The sequence below is a fragment of the Procambarus clarkii genome, chromosome 15 (assembly GCF_040958095.1).
Source record: "Procambarus clarkii isolate CNS0578487 chromosome 15, FALCON_Pclarkii_2.0, whole genome shotgun sequence".
NCBI classification, from domain to species: Eukaryota; Metazoa; Arthropoda; class Malacostraca; order Decapoda; family Cambaridae; genus Procambarus; species Procambarus clarkii.
This window is the reverse complement of record NC_091164.1, coordinates 6,773,151-6,793,566: the sequence shown is the minus strand read 5'-3', so window position 1 is coordinate 6,793,566 and position 20,416 is coordinate 6,773,151. Positions and strand designations below refer to the sequence as shown.

General features: G+C 48.8%; 1 protein-coding gene across 1 annotated transcript in view; it reads right to left on the bottom strand.

Annotated features, from left to right (window-relative positions):
• Window positions 1-20,416, bottom strand: part of LOC123759099 (maltase-glucoamylase) — a 289,988-nt gene that overhangs the window by 207,467 nt on the left and 62,105 nt on the right. The window contains exons 20-22 of the mRNA XM_069324937.1: window positions 6,984-7,033; window positions 2,754-2,912; window positions 1,656-1,758 (exon numbers count right to left, since the gene is read on the bottom strand). Of these exons, the coding sequence (XP_069181038.1) occupies window positions 1,656-1,758; window positions 2,754-2,912; window positions 6,984-7,033 (312 nt within the window). The remainder of the gene's footprint in view (window positions 1-1,655; window positions 1,759-2,753; window positions 2,913-6,983; window positions 7,034-20,416) is intronic.

The following is a 20,416-nucleotide window of genomic DNA, read 5'->3' as shown; positions in this document are numbered from 1 at the left end:
TAAGAATATACGAGATTCATCCCTCTCACAATGCCAACAGAAAATAGTGATATTGGTCGAAGAGGAGAATTCTATAATTCACAAGAGAGTCACAAGATAGCATCAAAAGAAAACAGTATTATAAGGAGAACAGAAAACAAAGAAAAGCGTATTTTCTCAAGAAACAAAAGCCTCATTTTGACGACTGTTTTATACACACAATACAAACTAATATATATAAGTGTATGAGAGCACACAGTACTCTCGGACATCACACAGATCTAACAGACATTATGAAAACACACACTAAGCTCCTCACCCAAGTTCAGAGGGCCGCACCCAAGCACAAATTCACATATTAACACACCACACCTGAACACACCACACACACATTAACACCACACACACACACATTATCACACCACACACTAACACATCACACACACATTAACACACCACACACACATATTAACACACCACACATTATCACACCACACATTATCACACCACACATTAACACACCACACATTAACACACCACACATTAACACACCACACATTAACACACCACACATTAACACACCACACATTATCACACCACACACACATATTAACACACCACACATTATCACACGTACTACAAATACAAATAATCGCCAACAGAACCTAAACACCTAACCTATGCTATATATGCACAAAACGCTAGCATATTATACATTTATATTTTAGAAAATTCCTGTTTTGAATTAACAGCCTGTAAAAATATATGAATGCGTCTGCGGGGTCGACCGCTCAACCCGTCCTCAACTCAAGTCCATTACATCCAGCGGTCAACCCCACAGACGCATTCATACATTTTAACACGCTGTTCATTCAAAACGGGAATTTTCTCAAGTATAAATTTATATTATAATATATTAGCATATTGTGTATATATAGGCATAGGTTAGGTTAGGTGTTTAGGTTCTGTTGGCGATTATTTGTATTTGTAGTACGTGGGTGAAGCATTTACAGCGTTCTGGTGCGAACAAAATTCGTCAGTGAAGCACTTGTTCCGGATATGTTCGAACGTCAGCAGTTGTGAGTCGTGTGTAAACCGCTTTTCATTCATAAACAGGGGGTTTGGCGGGTGCATGGAATCACTTTTGGATCTTTGTTTGGAGGACGGGCTGCGACCGCTTGATATAATGGATTTGAATCGAGGACGGGTTGGTAAATGCTTCACCCACGTACTAAAAATACAAATAATCACCATCAGAACCTAAACACCTTACCTAACCTAACTTATGCCTAAATATGCACAATATGCTAGTATATTATAAAATGTATTTTTATTTGAGAAAATTCCTGTTTTGTATGAGCAGCATATTAAAATCTATGAATGCGTCTTTGGGGTCGACCACTGGATGGAATGGACTTGGTCTGAGGACGGGTTGCTACCAGAGACAGACGTTTCAGTGCATTTAGTTTTTTTTCTGCCCACTGTCAAAATTATGATTAATCGAATCATTTGCCAAAACAAAAACTTGAAAAATGGTTGAGAACTAATCGCATCATTCACAAAAAAAATGAATATAACAATTATGCTGTAAAAATTAGTGGAGCCAAATCGCATGTTACCAAAATCAAAACACACACGATATGACCCCCATTTACACTACACATGGCTATACTCACTGCTGTAGGAGAGAGGACAAGGAAGCTGGAAGCTCATCTTGTCAGTCCAGGATAGTGTGAAGTTCCTCACCACAGAAATCCCCAGGTCGAACATCTTCAGCTCCTGGGGACAAGGAAGGAAGCAAGTAGAAAACGTCTCTCAATATGCAGCAAACCTTTACAGAAACAAGTTAAGTGTCTACGAAAGTGAACCTCACTTTCAAAGGATAACACATAGTAAACTCATGGGGCTAAAATATTAGCGTGTCTGTTCTATCCACTTTGGTTTATTTATTAATTTCTCCTCCATCTTCCTTTGACTCCCCTAACCCCATCCTTCCTCCCCTCCACCCTCCTCCCCCCTCCATTTCCCTCCCTCCTCCTTCAAGCATCAGCGAACTCACACCAATCTCCTAAGAGCCACTCAACAGCCATACATGGTTCCTTCTCCATCCTCGCTCTCCCTCCCTCCCTCCCTCTCATTATGGGCCCCTCACTCTCTCTCTCACTCCCTCTCCTTATGGCCCCTCACTCTCTCCCTCACATCATGAGGCCCTCACTCTCTCCCTCCCTCACCTCATGGGCCCCTCATCCTCCTTATTCTCCCTTGAAGCATCATAGTGCCAGTCCCCCCCCCCAACACCCCTCCAGTACTCACCCCAGTAGCACTACCATAGTGCCAGTACCCCCCCCACACCCCCAGTACTCACCCCAACAGCACCTTCATAGTGCCAGTACCCCTCCCACACCCCAGTACTCACCCCAATAGCACCACCATAGTACCAGTACCCCCACACCCCCCAGTACTCACCCCAATAGCACCACCATAGTATCAGTCCCCCCACACACCCCAGTATACTCACCCCAATAGCACCACCATAGTATCAGTCCCCCCCACACCCCCCAGTACTCACCCCAGTAGCACCACCATAGTGCCAGCCCCCCCCCCCCACACCCCCAGTACTCACCCCAATAGCACCACCATAGTGCCAGTCCCCCCACACCACCCCCAGTACTCACCCCAGTAGCGCCACCATAGTATCAGTACCCCCACACCCCCCAGTACTCACCCCAGTAGCACCACCATAGTGCCAGTCCCCCCACACCCCCAGTACTCACCCCAGTAGCAGCATCATAGTGCCAGTCGCCGGAGGGCCAGGTGGCACCATCGACCAGGAGGAGCGAGGGCCGGGCGGCCACATTCATCACCCGGACGTCCGACAACACCAAGCCCTCCACAACTGTACCGTAGTGTTCCACCGTCCACGTTATCCTCTCCTGCAACAAGAAGCACGCTGCTGAAGGCTGGGGATAGCAGGAGTTAGCCACACAGGTGGAAATGAAGTTCACACGTCTAGTGCATGTGTAAGGAGCTGTAGAATGAGTTAAGGACACATACAACAGGAACGTCTTGTAGGAAGTCAAAGGTGATTTAAGTTATTGCATTACACACAGAAATCACAATAGCGTGATGCATCAAATGAACAAATCCACAAGGGTCGTGATGAGGGTTCGAACCGACGTCTGAGAGGATCCCAGACGCTGCCTTAATCGACTGTGCCACGACACAGTCAAAAGAATTGCAACCGGGAGTTCATCTGCCCCCCACACACGGATCCTGCAGTCTCTCCGAGACACAAACCAGGGTTTTACACAATTCCTCCGTGCACCCCCGGCCTCTGTCAATAAGCTGTTCTACCTCTTCGCCCTTATTTCATTACACACAAAAATCACAATAGTGTGAAATCACGAATAGGATCCGCGTGGGGGCAGGTGAACTCCCGGTTGCAATTCTTATGACCGTGTCGTAGCTCAGTCGATTAAGGCGCGTCTGGGATCCTCTCGGACGTAGGTTCGAACCCTCATCACGGCCCTTGTGGATTTGTTCAAATTATTGCATGTTACTTACGTTCATAAAGCACGAAGGTTCATAGAACAAGTTCTGGAGCTCCAATGTTCCTGTCCATCCTCATAGTATGAGAGTGACTGATCGAAAGTACCACTATGAACCACCAGAAAGTTTCTGGTGATGGACCACCAGAATGTACCGCTATTTAGTGATGGACCACCAGAAAGTACCACTATTTAGTGATGGACCACCAGAAAGTACCACTATTTAGTGATGGACCACAAGAAAGTACCGCTATTTAGTGATGGACCACCAGAAAGTACCACTATTTAGTGATGGACCACCAGAAAGTACCACTATTTAGTGATGGACTACAAGAAAGTACCAATATGTAGTGATGGGCCACAAGAAAGTATCAATATGTAGTGATAGGCCACAAGAAAGTACCAATATGCAGTGATGGACCACAAGAAAGTACCGCTATGAAGTGATGGACCGCCAGAAAGTACCGCTATGCAGTGATGGACCACAAGAAAGTACCGCTATGCAGTGATGGACCACAAGAAAGTACCACTGTGTAGTCATGGACCACAAGAAAGTACCAATATGAAGTGATGGACCGCCAGAAAGTACCATTATGAAGTGATGGACCACAAGAAAGTACCGCTATGCAGTGATGGACCACAAGAAAGTACCGCTATGCAGTGATGGACCGCCAGAAAGTACCATTATGAAGTGATGGACCGCCAGAAAGTACCAATATGTAGTGATGGACCGCCAGAAAGTACCATTATGAAGTGATGGACCGCCAGAAAGTACCATTATGAAGTGATGGTCCGCCAGAAAGTAGACTTGTAATACTCAATTTCGACAAACGGGAAACGTTTTTTAAACGAAACTTTTTAGATATTACACATAACCTAACCTAACCTAACCTAACCTAACCTAACCTAACCTAACCTCTCCTAGTAATCCTAGGCCTAATACACACTATCTTAGGCCTAGTATAGTACATATATATGGGCTCTATTAGGAATAGTATAGTACATATATATGGGCTCTATTAGGCCTAGTATAGTACATATATATGGGCTCTATTAGGAGTAGTATAGTACATATATATGGGCTCTATTAGGAATAGTATAGTACATATATATGGGCTCTATTAGGAGTAGTATAGTACATATATATGGGCTCTATTAGGAATAGTATAGTACATATATATGGGCTCTATTAGGAGTAGTATAGTACATATATATGGGCTCTATTAGGAGTAGTATAGTACATATATATGGGCTCTATTAGGAGTAGTATAGTACATATATATGGGCTCTATTAGGAGTAGTATAGTACATATATATGGGCTCTATTAGGAGTAGTATAGTACATATATATGGGCTCTATTAGGAATAGTATAGTACATATATATGGGCTCTATTAGGAATAGTATAGTACATATATATGGGCTCTATTAGGAGTAGTATAGTACATATATATGGGCTCTATTAGGAATAGTATAGTACATATATATAGGCTCTATTAGGAGTAGTATAGTACATATATATGGGCTCTATTAGGCCTAGCAATATTTAAGTTTAGTCTTTAGCTTTAATTTTTCAGGACTATAAAATTTAGCAGTACAAAAAGTAATGTCAAGTCGCTCCATCACTACGTATTGCTATAAGTGACTAATGGACTAAATATTAACACTGTTATTCGAGGATATCTGTGTGCTCAAATCAGAAAATTCACCTTTCTGAAGATGTATTATTAAAAACGAAAGTACTTAAGGAAATTCCTGTTTCAATTCTTCCTTCGTGGTCTGACACTGTCAAGGATATCTATAAATATATACCAGGTAAATATATTCCAGGGTAGTGTAATATACCAGGTATATAATCTGCTATAAATTATACAGTGTGGAACCGGAGACGATGAAATATGTAAACTTTGGAATTATTTATAGAAGACCTGCTCCTGTGAGAACGATCCTTCTCCCACTCGCCTTGACCCAACCACTTGGGCTGGACGGTATAGAGCGACGGTCTCGTTTCATGCAGGTCGGCGTCCAATCCCAGACTGTCCAAGTGGTTGGACACCATTCCTTTCCCGCTTACCATTCCAGATCCTTATCCCTTCCAAGGGCTATATAGTCGTAATAGCTTGGTGCTTTCTCCTTATAATTCCATTCCATTCCGGCCTGCCGTCCCCTCCGTCCACGGCGAGACTCGCGCCCTACGGTTCTCTATCGTGACTGCCTACCCTAACCGCCTGTCCTCTTCACATAACTGTCTAAGCCATCCTTATAACCTATCCATTTACCCTATCCTATCTCCCATAACACCGTCCTCCTGCGTCCTCCTCTCCACGCTTGGGAAAAAATCTCTTTAGTGCAAGAGCGAACCATATATATATTTTCCTCCCCCTTCGTTTTATCGACAAATATTTAGTTATTAAATATAAAATGTTACCTCTAAAGACCGAACCAAAAATATACATTTTTTTATTATTTTTTTATGCAAATTTGTGACCAAGAATCAGAAACAATTTCATATCAAAATGGTTGTTGCCCCCACCTGCTGTACCACTGTCTTCCTAGACATTATACTAGTCCATGTTATCTTGAGGTTATCTTGAGATGATTTCGGGACTTTAGTGTCCCCGCGGCCCGGTCCTCGACCAGGCCTCCACCCCCAGGAAGCAGCCCGTGACAGCTGACTAACACCCAAGTACCTATTTTACTGCTAGGTAACAGGGGCATAGGATGAAATAAACTCTGCCCATTGTTTCTCGCCGGCGTCCGGGTTCGAACCCAGGACCACAGGATCACACAAGTCCAGCGTGCTGTCCGCTCGGCCGACCGGCTCCCATCGCCCATGTTAACACTAACTCCACTACTACTAACCTGCTAATGAATATTACTTTAATTATTATGAGTAAATCTGTAGAAGCCATGGCGAGGATTCGAACCTGCACACTGGACACTTCCCAAGCACATTCATTAAACCACTGAACCACTATATGCTAAACACAAATTCACCGTCCCCCCCCCCCCCCTCGACATTACCCCCCCCCCCCCCCCCAACGCTCCCATACCACACCAGTGTGAACCATGATTTGGTATCCGCTCGATGCCTCTATACCCCTAGAAGATTCATAGATCAGGTTACATTGATTTTTAGCATATCGTGGTTCAGTGGCTTAAGACATGTGCTGGGTAGTACAAAGTGTGCAGGTTCGAATCCTCCTCATGGCTCCTACTGATTTCTTTTGGTTTTATTTGTCAAGATTTACTGTATTATTCTATATATTTGACTATCTCAACTTCCATGTTATTCTTGTCCAGATTCTTGTAAATAAACTTATTTCCACAATATAATTATGATAAACAAGAAACAGACGACACCTCTGGTGACACTCTTACTACACTGTACACTCTCATCTTGGTCTCACTCTTGTTTACTTTATGTCTTGAAGTGTGTCTCTTGTTTTGTACTTACTTGTGAGTATGTGACTTGAGCAGTGAAGTATTCCCCCGACGCCACTGGATCTGAGGACGTATCAATAAAGAATGAATAAGTTGCCTTAATATTAGTAGTAAGGATCTGAAGAGACAAGACTAAGAAGTACTGGAATATGACGGAGGAAATAAGGAGGATGACGACAGCTTTGTGTACCCTAACCACCCACCACCAGGGTACACCGGTGTACCCTAACCACCCACAACCAGGGAACACCGGTGTACCATAACCACCCACCACCAGGGTACACCGGTGTACCATAACCTCACCACCACCAGGGTACACCGGTGTACCATAACCTCACCACCACCAGGGAACACCGGTGTACAATAACCACCCACCACCAGGGAACACCGGTGTACCATAACCGCCCACCACCAGGGTACATTGGTGTACCATAACCTCCCACCACCAGGGAACACCGGTGTACCATAACCTCCCACCACCAGGGTACACCGGTGTACCATAACCTCACCACCACCAGGGTACACCGGTGTACCATAACCTCCCACCACCAGGGAACACCGGTGTACCATAACCTCACCACCACCAGGGAACACCGGTGTACCATAACCACCCACCACCAGGGAACACCGGTGTACCATAACCTCACCACCACCAGGGAACACCGGTGTACCATAACCACCCACCACCAGGGAACACCGGTGTACCATAACCACCCACCACCAGGGTACACCAGTGTACCATAACCTCCCACAACAAAGGTAATGGGGTCACATACTCCGTGCTGGCAAACCCAATAACGGCTGGAGGTGGGCGAGGCCCTTCAGACGAACCTCTGACCTGACCTGCGTTCGAGGCACTTAAACTGTTGAAGGTGCCTTGTTAATCGAGTTTTATAGCGGCGTTAACTACGCACCGAGTTATTACGAGAGACTGAAATTAATCTACATGTAGGGGTTGAGAATAGAAAGAAGTCTCGTGTCTGGATAATAATCGAGGTTTTGAGAAACGCGCTGAATGAGAGATTCCGTTCGTCTCTGACATCATTCCGTGAACAAATATATCCTTTGGATAACTCAAGTATTGGGGGTAGTTTCCGTTGGACTGATTTCTAGTCATGTCGTATTCCATTGTCTTAAAGACTACCTTGAGGTATTTCCGGGGCTTAGCGTCCCCGCGGCCCGGTCGTCGACCAGGCCTCCTTGTTGCTGGACTGGTCAACTAGGCTGTTGTACTAGAGCACAAAATATGCTGAAATTCGGGGTCTGGTTTGGGAAATGTATCTGACGCCAGGAGGAAAGACACGCCAGAGTGGGTGAGGAGCCACAAAGAGACCAGGCAGGGTAAAGAGCAGTCACAAGGGGCTCAAAATGGACCGAGGACCGAGGCTGTAGACTAAAAACATAGAAGATATCCCACCCACCCTACACACACCCACCCTACACACACCCACCCTACACACACCCACCCTACACACACCCACCCTACACACACCCACCCTACACACACCCACCCTACACACACCCACCCTACACACACCCACCCTACACACACCCACCCTACACACACCCACCCTACACACACCCACCCTACACACACCCACCCTACACACACCCACCCTACACACACCCACCCTACACACACCCACCCTACACACACCCACCCTACACACACCCACCCTACACACACACACACCCTACACACACCCACCCTACACACACACACACCCTACACACACACAGGGCATTGCCAATAAGTGAAGATTGTCGCCTCAGGCAACGTCACCAAGTCGTCAAATGAACGTCAGGTTTACAGCTTCTCGTCTCCCAAAACGTCAGGTTTACGGCTTCTCGCTTCCCAAAACGTCAGGTTTACGGCTTCTCACCTCCCAAAACAACAAATTGTCACCTGGATTCGGCCACAAGAAGTCGTCCGGTGAGGGTGTGCTTTACAAGCCGCTCTCAGATTGTTATGGTGACCCGATTGTTGATGTGTTCGGACCGGGGGTGCAGCCCTCCGGCTGTTTGGTTGACGTCATGGGGACCCCCTTCCCCCTATTCGCCGTTCAGAGACGATTGGCCTGGAGTTCTCTGGCAGGGTGTCGTACCTTGCCGTGGAAATTGTTATGTTGGACATGTTCCGCGTTCAGGTCCCGGATGTGTTTGGTGTACACTGTCAGGAGATGGAATTTTCCAGCTCCCTTGTACGCTGAATGGATGCACAGTGCAGGGTGCACAGGTGCCTGTGCACCGTGATTCACTTTTCGAACTACAACTTCTACACAGTCGTGTTGGGTGTCGTTGGACAGCCCATGATGCTAGCTAGTCAGTGATGTTATTTTGATTGCTGTATCAGGTCTGTGAAGGAAGTTACAGCAGGGAGTCGATTTCTGTGTATTTTGTACTAGTTCAAGTGTAGAGGGAGGTTTGGGGGGTCAACGGTTGTGAGCCGACCACCATCACATGTCACCCTCTTGTGAGGTGGGATAGATTGTCGAGGAAGGAGCGCCATTGGCCAAGGCGCCTGGGTCTCAGGAATGCTTCGCGGTGATTGGTCAAGAGGCTGAGGGTACCGCATGTACACCTTGGGGCCGCCTCGACGCCAAAATTATTCTTACCAGGGACATTGCTGGTAAAGGACGTACTTTCTCGTGCTAAGGCCAGGCACCGGGAAATACCACCTGCAACGTCACAAAAGTCACTCTTGTCGTAGTGCCGTCATTCCCGATACCGTAGGAGTAAGAATCCGGTGTCGTGGAGGAGGGAATTCGACTATATCAAGTGTGAACTTTGAGTGATTATCATCCTAGCCACGTGATCGTGGGACGCCATCCCAGAGTAACTGGACTGGAGAAGGTTGTTATCGTCGTGTGGTAGTGACATCCGCCGTCTATATTGCCTTAACTACAAGGTATCGTAGGAGAGACGATCTTCAGAAGGTTTCAGTGTTGTTGGAAACCTTCAATTCATAATTGTGAGGAATTAGCAGTGAACAGTGAAGGATTCTGTCATTCTCAAGTTCCGTACTTCCGTACCGTCGTACCCTGTCGTATCTCGCCAGTGTGGAGGGTGTGGTACTGTACCCAGCTGTGTGTAACTGTTGTGCCGCGCACCCTCGGCTACCTTAGGCCGAAGCATACTGCGCAATCCTGGTCTGTGTATGTAGCCACCCCGTGGCCCAGCCGACCACGTGTATGAAGTAGTGAGGACGTCTACTTCACCGTCTTCGGGAGTCCGCCCTGAGCAGCCGTGGAGTGAGAACGTGTTCCGGCCTCCGTGACTGCTGGGGTTGTTTGCCATTTGGTCGCCAGGTGGTGTGGGCGTCACTGCCCTCCCAGTGTTGTTGCCTGCCTGGCTGCGTGCTGACGTGGCAGTTCTGTCATGGGGGGCCTTCCAATTCCTCCTGTTCTGCGTGTGAATTCCGTGGGACTGGAGTTCTCGTGTAAGACTGGTTATCCAGCCATTGAGTTGGTGATGTGCGACATGCTTCGTGTCCCGGTGGAGGCTGTCTACGGAGTTGAGCTTGTTACGGCCCACCGGGTGATTATCAAGTTCGTGAGGGAGGAAGAGTATCGGGACTTCCTCCGTCGGTACGAAGGGCGTTTGTTGCAGTTGCCGGATGGCGCCGGCTCTATTGCGGTCTCGGACTGCAGTGGTGCCCTGACTTATGTCAGTATACACGGTGCGCCCCTGGAGTTCCCTGAAGACCTTCTCCGGCGCTTCTTCGGGAGGTATGGTGCAGTAATCAGTGTGCGGGTGAACACGCTTTCCTCGGGGAAGTATGCTGGGAAACAGACGAACATCCGTACCTTAGGTATGCGCCTGCGGTCGGATATCCCATCTTCTATCCGGCTGCTGGGTTACTACGTTCGGGTGTATTATGCCCGGCAGCCCCGGACCTGTTTCCGATGTGGCCAGTTAGGGCATCAGGCTGCTGGGTGCTCTGAGGCCTCTGCTGCACCTGTTAACTTGTTCCGGGAAGAGGATTTCCCGCCACTCCCTCAGGGTGTGGATTCCGGAGATGAAGAGGGGCAGGTCCCGTTCGTTGCTGATGCGGCCCCCCTGCGTCACCCAACATGCCCCCGGTGGTTGTTGTCCCTCCTCCGGGTCTTCCGGTGGCTCCTGTCGCTGGTCAATTCGATGTGCCAATTGCTCCCGAGGGTCTTCCGGATGGTCTCTGCGAGTCGTCTTCATCTTCCTCGTCTCCTGCTGCTGCGCCTGGTCCTGCGCCCTCGCCAGGTGTTACGGCTGTGATGGGTGTTGGGGGGGCTGCGGAGCGTCCTGTTGTGTGCGGCCCGGTTCCCCCTGTGGTTGAGGCTGCTGCCGTACTGCGACAGGCGTTGGTTCGCACGGTTTGTGAGGCCCGTGGTTCTGGGTCCGCCTCCAGCTGTGAGGATGTACGGCCAGTGCCCAAGCGTTCCAGACGTTCTTCTACTGCTTGGGCTGATGTGGAGGACTTCGACGCAGGTGGAGCTTCGGGCGATGATGTGGCGGTTCCGGGTGCTTCGCGCTCTACGTCGCTGGTAGTTGCTGACGTCCATGTGTCTGCTGTTGACAATGGTTGTGCGTATGATTTACCTCCTGTTCTTTCTCCTGCAGAAGGTTCTCCGCAGTGGGTGGGTGGTTGCTCCTACAGACGTGGGTGGTGAGAGTTCTGGTGCGAGCCGAGACATCAAGTTGGTGCTGAAGAAGGATGCCAAGCGTGGGGGGTCCCTGCAGGTGCAACGTCCGGTGGTTGACGCGGGGCCCTGTGAGGCAGCCAAGGAGGCTCTCAGTGCACTGCCCATTGCCCGGCCTCGTGGGAAGGAGCCTCTCCCTCTCATCTTGGCCTCCGGCGTGGCATATGATGATAAGAATCCTTTGCGGTTTGACATTGTTGAACGCGTGCGTCCTGTTCCGTGGTGCCCTTCTTCCATCTGGGTTCAGTGGGCTCGGTGTTTTATTGTGGGTGTGCCGGAGTTGATGCCTGATCCTTGTACGGTTCATAATGAACCTGTTCTGGATGACGTCATGTTACTTTGGGAGGCGTATTGTGTTCGATTCCCGGCGGCGGAGTGGCCGGATAAGTATGAGAAATTTGAGTAGTCTGTGTGCTTGCTGTGTGTTTGGTGTGTGCTTGGACCTGTAGTTTGTTTGCAATGTGTTCTACCTATTGTGTGCCCTTCAGGCCGGTGTTATGTTTGTTCTCATGACCGTTATTTTGTTGTATTTCTTGTATTTCCGGTACTGTTGTTTCTTTTTCCTGTGTTTCATTATGTTTATGCTCATTGTTGTGTTTTTGTTGTCGGCCCTTCAGGCCGGTTTTTAGTGTCTTTGTATAAATTTGTATTAATTTGTTTTGTGCTGAAGTGTCTTGTTATGTTTCTTGATGTACTTTCTGTTGTTTTATTCTCGGTCCTTCAGGCCTGTGCATGTGTGTTGTTGTGTTTGTACCTGTTTTGTTTTCAGGTTTGCGTCTTTTGCTTGTTTATTTTTATTGTTTATTTTGGCCTCGCCCTTTGTTTGTTCCGGGGCGGATGGTTTGGTGTGTGTGTTTTTATTCCTGTATTGTTTCTGTGCTGTACGTTTGACCTGGTGTTTTCATATTGCTTTACCTGTTGTACGTGTTTGTTCTTTGTTTTGTTTGGAATGTATTGTGATAGCCTGTTATGTTTCCTGTTATGCCTCTTGATGTATGTTTTGTTTTATGAAGGTTTTGTTTTGTGATGTTACTGTGATTGCTAAGTTTGCTATTGTATTATGTTTTGTACCTTGATGTATGCTGTATTTTTCTATGCATTTATCGTGTTTGTGTTTTGTTGTGCTATGCTGTCTGCCCTTCTGGCCGGTGGTCTCTTGTTTTATTTTGTTCTGTTCTGTATTCTGTATTGTTTTTATTGTATTTAAATTGCATGCTTTGCATGTGAAAATAAAAAATGCAAAAAAATAAAAACTTCACCGTCTTCAGCAGCAGCAGCAGAGTGGGGAATGGTAGACGTATGTGTATGTATGTATGTACCGGCCGATGAGATTAATGTAAGTACACTGTTTCTGTTTTGAGGATAAAACTCTGAAGCAGGTTTCGCACCCAGTGTTCCGTCTAGCCTTTGTCCCTGTTGACCACCTGGTGAGGTGATGGGAAATGGAGACGTGTGAGTTACCCTGTTTGACGTCATCAAGTTGAGGTTGAGCTCAACTGTGAGGATTGACGTGTGAGAGGTCACAAGCAGAGTCACATTCAGTTGTGGGGTTAAGATTTGACTGTATCTCCGAGAGTGGAGAAAAGTGATTTTAATTGTTTCCATTTCTCTATTTTGTGCCGTGTGTGTAATTCAATTGCAGAGAGAATTCCTGTTCCAGCAGTGAAGTGGTAACGGGAGAGTTTTCCCCTTGGTTATTTGATCATTTATATTATATTTGGCCAGCGCTGTATTATACTGTTGTGTTGTGGTAAAGCTGTGAATTATTAGTGGTATAATTTACTCGGGAAAATCTTTTGCAAGTGTTGCCGTGTGTGGCAAAGGTGTACCGTGTTGTACCGTGTGTGAACTGTAGACAAGTTGTGTCCTTGATGAAATGCGTTGTGTACTGTGAAGGATTCCGTGAGAATTAAAGTCATTTAACGTCACTGGGGGACACGATTACTTAACGAGGTTATTGTTGATTTGTTGAACAGCATTGTGATTAACGTAGAGTGGTGTAATTGCAAGTCACAGTGAGTTCACGCAGTGGAGGAAATGTCAATGGGAGACTAACGTAGTGTTAACGAATTAACGAGCTGTCGTTAATTAAGTGGTTGATTAACGTAAGGGGTTGACCATCCTGTTATGGTCGGAGTTAATTGCGCTGCCGTAATTCGTTGGACTGATCGGACCGCTGATTAAGGAGAAATAGCACCCGCCACTTAGTGAATTCACCCGATGATGATGTTGTTGTTTACACAGAGTATCTTGTAGCCTTGCGTGGTAAAGTAGTCTACCCTCGTTAAGGTAATCTTGTCGTAAGACCGGAAGAGACCTGTCAGTTGGGTGACAGTTGGCTTTGTTAATATTCGTCTGAATTAATAGGCTGTTGTATTCAGTAATTAATTGGGAATTACTCATCGAATGCTTGACGTTTCAAGTATGATATAATTATTTGTTTTATGAGTTATTGTTGCCATTAAAGTGTCATTGAGACACGAGTGTGTTAACGTAAATTGAATTGTTGCTGACCGTTGTAGACGGTCGATTAACGTAATTGTATAAATTCAATTAGTGTAACTTTTATTGTTGTTGTCTTGGGAGACAAGAGTTAACGTAAGATTTTTTATAAGGGTGATCATTCTTGGATCACCCGCCTTGTTACTTGGTACCTCGTTGAGAGCAGCGAGCGCCAGTCAAGTTTTGTGATTATAATATTTGTTCACCGTGAAGCCGTGACAATAATGATTGCAAGCTTGCGTCACCAGTGGGCACCAGTGGGGGGCCTCGTAGCCTGGTGGATAGCGCGCAGGATTCGTAATTCTGTGGCGCGGGTTCGATTCCCGCACGAGGCAGAAGCAAATGGGCAAAGTTTCTTTCACCCTGAATGCCCCTGTTACCTAGCAGTAAATAGGTACCTGGGAGTTAGTCAGCTGTCACGGGCTGCTTCCTGGGGGTGGAGGCCTGGTCGAGGACCGGGCCGCGGGGACACTAAAGCCCCGAAATCATCTCAAGATAACCTCAAGATAACCACTTTGTTCAGTTAGTGTCATTATTAAGTCAGCGACGACGGGAAGGATCCCGTGGGTCCACCAGGCTGTTGAATAGCTGTTGTTGAATGTGCCACTGTAGTGACAGTAAAGTAACGTAAACTCTTTGTTGTAGTAATTCTAGTTTTGTTGAACTCTTTGTTGTAGTAATTCTAGTTTTGTTGAATAAATTGTTGTTTCTAGAAAACGGTTGTTTAAGTCAAACCTTCCAAGATTATTGTCCCACATGCCATGTTTTGCAACGCTTTGCCTGTTTATGTGTATATTAAATCTGTATCTAAAGCTAGAGTCCATTGCACAGCACCACACATCAAATTAAATTTTGGTGTGAGAGTCCGTCGGCTGCCCTTTATTAGTTTTTACTAGGAGGAGAAACGACCTAAGTGTCAGGTTCCACCCGTGTAGTGGAGCCTGGCGGTTTGATCCCGCTTTTCTATGATCTTAGGCTTTAAGTTAAACATCTGCCACTGGCAGTTCTTGCTGTTTGAGGTCTGCCTCTCTTGCGAGGTAGATACGATTAACGTAACATCAATAGGAATAAATTCTTTTCATTACGTCAAAGAAAAACAATCTCACATACAGCTCCTCACAAACCACCGGGCGCTCATTAAGTTCCATTCACCGGCTGTTTATAAAGACTCCTTGGCCGTTTATGACGGGCGCTCGTCTTCTCCCTGATGAATGTGGTACCGTCTCTGCCTCCAACCGCTGCTGCTCACTTACGTATGTGGCACTGCATGAGGTCCCTTTTGAGGTCTCTGAAGACCTGCTTCGGCGATATTTTTGAAAGTATGGGACCGTGGTGTCACTCTGGTTAAATACCATCTCTTCCGGCAGGTGGAGGGGGGGGGGTTGTGTGGTACCAGGACCCTCGCCCTGCGTCTCAAGTCTCCTGTTCCGTCAACTGTCACGTTGATGAGCTACACCATGCGGACCTACTCAGGGCAGCCCAGGACATGTTTTCGGTGTGGACTTGAGGGGCTCCAGGCGGCGGCCTGCACTGGTGTGGCGGCTGAGCTAGTGAATTTGTTTCGTGGGGAGAATTTTTCCCCATTGCTGGCTTCGGACCAGTCGCCTTGTGATGGTGTGGTGGGGGAGGCTTTCCTACCGTCTGCTGCCCCAGTGGTGTTACCGGGTTCCTCGGCTTGTGTGCCCATGAGTACAGTTGGTGGTGTGAGTGTAGGGGTGGTGGTGTGTGAGGACCCGGCCCCTGCAGTTGGCATCCTTGCCACGGTCAGCTCCTTTCCCTATGCAGGCTCCCTCGCCTCTGCCGGGTCCCGCGTTTCCGCGAGCTCCCTCACCTGCTGGCCCCTTTACTTCCGCCAGCTCCGCCTGCCCTGTCTCCAGTTCCGGTGATACCTGTGGAGTGTGGCCTTGTGCTCCCTGTCGTCGAGACTGCTGTACTTCGTGGTCGCTCTTTCCCCGCCGTGGGGCAGCCAGCCGAGGGCTCTTTTCGGGTGCCTCCTGCTGGTGGCGACAGTTCCGACGCTCAGCGACCTGTATGGAAGCGTTCTCGGACCAACCTCTTTCGTCTGTCGCCATCTCGTGAGTGGGCTGCAGAATGTGATGTTGAGGATTCTGAGGGCTCCTCCTCTGTGGAGTGCGAGGTTGGTGTGCAGGGAGCTGGTGTGGTTCCGACAGGTGATGTGGACCTTGTTAGGGTGGGGGCCGGTGCGGGGAGCTTTGGTTCCTGCTTCGGGTGCCTCGCCCACGTCCGTTTGTTTCGGTTCCCCTTATGGGGGAGGGGTGTCCCCCCTGCCGAGGATTCTGGTGAGCATCGTGGGTTGGTGTTGGTCCTGAAGAAGGTTGCTTCCCCAGTGGATTCCGTGCCCTCGCCCCCCTGCTTCGTCTGAGGCGGTTGTACCGCCTCTTCAGCCTCAACCTTCGTTTTCGATGTCCTCTTGTTCTGGGGGAGGGAGGCGACCGCTTCCGCTCAAGTTTCCTCCTGATATAGTGGTTCCGGAGTTCATGAGGTGCTCGCGGCGTCGTGGGGATGTCCGCCCTACCAAATGGGAGTGGTTGACTTGGGATGCTGATAAGATGTATCCGAAGGTGGATTACCCTGAGAAATATGAGGATTATTATTATTAGTGTTGCGCCCGATTCCTATGTGTTATGGTGTTTGTGTTTGTATGTGTGGTTGTGGGGTTGGTGGTTGCGCGCGCGCGTGTTTTTCTTTTGTTTGTTTTCGGTTCCGGAGTTTCTGTTTGTGCGTTTGGGTGTGTGGCTGTGGTTTGTTTTTCAGGTTCCTGCGCGTTCCGATTGGTGGTGATGGCGTGTGTCCGTGTGTTGCTGTGGGGTTTTCTTCTTTACTGTGTCATGTATTTTCTCCCAGTATTTCTTGTGGTTCATTTTATGTGAAAGTTTTCGTTTTCCGCCTCCCTGTTCCTGCTTGTTTCGGTTCTGTGTTTGTTTGCTTTGGTTTTTGTGTGGCCCTTCTGACTTGATTTGTTTTATGTGTTAACATCTTCATTACTTTTTTTCCTGTCCTTATTGTTTTCTTTCCTTTTGTGTTCCTGTTGTGTATGCTGTACAAGGTTCTGGGTTATGTGTTATGTGCTTTTCAAATTCCTGTGTTTCAATGTTCTATGTTTGTAAATTGTTTTCCTGACTTTATTTGTACTAAATTGTGTTTATTTTGTAAATAAAAGAAAAAAAGTCACCTCCATTATTGTTGAATTGTCGTGAAAGACTTGTTGTTGAATATTATTGGTTATTGTTACTACACTAACTAACACTTCTGATGTTAACTCGTATTGGAATGTATACATCTCGGTGATCTGGTGGAAGCCCCCGCACCGCCCGCTACAGTGATATTACCAATTATTGTCATTATTATTATTATTGAGGTTACAGTCCAGCCGTGACAACACGGCTTGTGTGGAAGACCAGCAGCTGCAACACGGGACTGTAACGCAAAACAGAAATGGCCATGACCACCAACCATCCAGGAGTAACAGTAGCCATCACCACCAACCATCCAGGAGTATCAGTAGCCACCACCACCAACCATCCAGGAGTATCAGTAGCCACCACCACCAACCATCCAGGAGTATCAGTAGCCACCACCACCAACCATCCAGGAGTATCAGTAGCCACCACCACCAACCATCCAGGAGTATCAGTAGCCACTACCACCAACCATCCAGGAGTATCAGTAGCCACCACCACCAACCATCCAGGAGTATCAGTAGCCACCACCACCAACCATCCAGGAGTATCAGTAGCCACCACCACCAACCATCCAGGAGTATCAGTAGCCACTACCACCAACCATCCAGGAGTATCAGTAGCCATCACCACCAACCATCCAGGAGTATCAGTAGCCACCACCACCAACCATCCAGGAGTATCAGTAGCCACCACCACCAACCATCCAGGAGTATCAGTAGCCACTACCACCAACCATCCAGGAGTATCAGTAGCCATCACCACCAACCATCCAGGAGTATCAGTAGCCACCACCACCAACCATCCAGGAGTATCAGTAGCCACCACCACCAACCATCCAGGAGTATCAGTAGCCATCACCACCAACCATCCAGGAGTATCAGTAGCCACCACCACCAACCATCCAAGAGTATTAGTAGCCATCACCACCAACCATCCAGGAGTATCAGTAGCCATCACCACCAACCATCCAGGAGTATCAGTAGCCACCACCACCAACCATCCAGGAGTATCAGTAGCCACCACCACCAACCATCCAAGAGTATCAGTAGCCACTACCACCAACCATCCAGGAGTAACAGTAGCCATCACCACCAACCATCCAGGAGTATCAGTAGCCACCACCACCAACCATCCAAGAGTATTAGTAGCCACTACCACCAACCATCCAGGAGTATCAGTAGCCACTACCACCAACCATCCAGGAGTAACAGTAGCCATCACCACCAACCATCCAGGAGTATCAGTAGCCACCACCACCAACCATCCAGGAGTATCAGTAGCCATCACCACCAACCATCCAGGAGTATCAGTAGCCACCACCACCAACCATCCAGGAGTATCAGTAGCCACCACCACCAACCATCCAAGAGTATTAGTAGCCACTACCACCAACCATCCAGGAGTAACAGCAGCCATCACCACCAACCATCCAGGAGTATCAGTAGCCACCACCACCAACCATCCAAGAGTATTAGTAGCCACTAAAACCAACCATCCAGGAGTATCAGTAGCCACTACCACCAACCATCCAGGAGTAACAGTAGCCACCACCACCAACCATCCAGGAGTATCAGTAGCCATCACCACCAACCATCCAGGAGTATCAGTAGCCACCACCACCAACCATCCAGGAGTATCAGTAGCCATCACCACCAACCATCCAGGAGTATCAGTAGCCACTACCACCAACCATCCAGGAGTAACAGTAGCCACCACCACCAACCATCCAGGAGTATCAGTAGCCATCACCACCAACCATCCAGGAGTATCAGTAGCCACCACCACCAACCATCCAGGAGTATCAGTAGCCATCACCACCAACCATCCAGGAGTATCAGTAGCCACTACCACCAACCATCCAGGAGTAACAGTAGCCACCACCACCAACCATCCAGGAGTATCAGTAGCCATCACCACCAACCATCCAGGAGTATCAGTAGCCACCACCACCAACCATCCAGGAGTATCAGTAGCCATCACCACCAACCATCCAGGAGTATCAGTAGCCACTACCACCAACCATCCAGGAGTAACAGTAGCCACCACCACCAACCATCCAGGAGTATCAGTAGCCATCACCACCAACCATCCAGGAGTATCAGTAGCCACCACCACCAACCATCCAGGAGTATCAGTAGCCATCACCACTAACCATCCAGGAGTAACAGTAGCCATCACCACCAACCATCCAGGAGTAACAGTAGCCATCACCACCAACCATCCAGGAGTCTGTTGGACAAACACAAATCCTCGCATATTGTGCATGTTTGTAAAACGTCTCTCACATTCCCCCTTTACTGCTAATTATAATTGGAACTAGGCAAGGATGTTACAAGTCTGGCGCCGAGGGTCACTCCCCGACCTGGCGCAGAGGGTCACTCCCCGACCTAGTGCAGAGGGTCACTCCCCGACCTAGTGCAGAGGGTCACTCCCCGACCTAGCGCAGAGGGTCACGCCCGCGACCTGGCGCAGAGGGTCACTCCCCCGACCTGGCGAAGAGGGTCACGCCCCCGACCTGGCAAAGAGGGTCACTCCCCGACCTGGCGCAGAGTGTCACTCCCCCGACCTGGCGCAGCGGGATCACGCCCCCGACCTGGCGCAGAGGGTCACGCCCCCGACCTGGTGCAGAGGGTCACGCCCCCGACCTGGCGCAGAGGGTCACGCCCCCGACCTGGCGCAGAGGGTCACGCCCCCGACCTGGCGCAGAGGGGTCACGCCCCCGACCTGGCGCAGAGGGTCACGCCCCCGACCTGGCGCACAGGATCACGCCCCCGACCTGGCGAAGAGGGTCACGCCCCCGACCTGGCGAAGAGGGTCACGCCCCCGACCTGGCGCATAGCGTCACGCCCCCGACCTGGCGCTGAGTGTCACGCCCCCGACCTGGCGCAGAGGGTCACTCCCCGACCTGGCGCAGAGGGGTCACGCCCCCGACCTGGCGCAGAGGGTCACTCCCCCGACCTGGCGCAGAGGGTCACTCCCCCGACCTGGCACAGAGGGTCACGCCCCCGACCTGGCGCAGAGGGTCACTCCCCCGACCTGGCACAGAGGGTCACTCCCCGACCTGT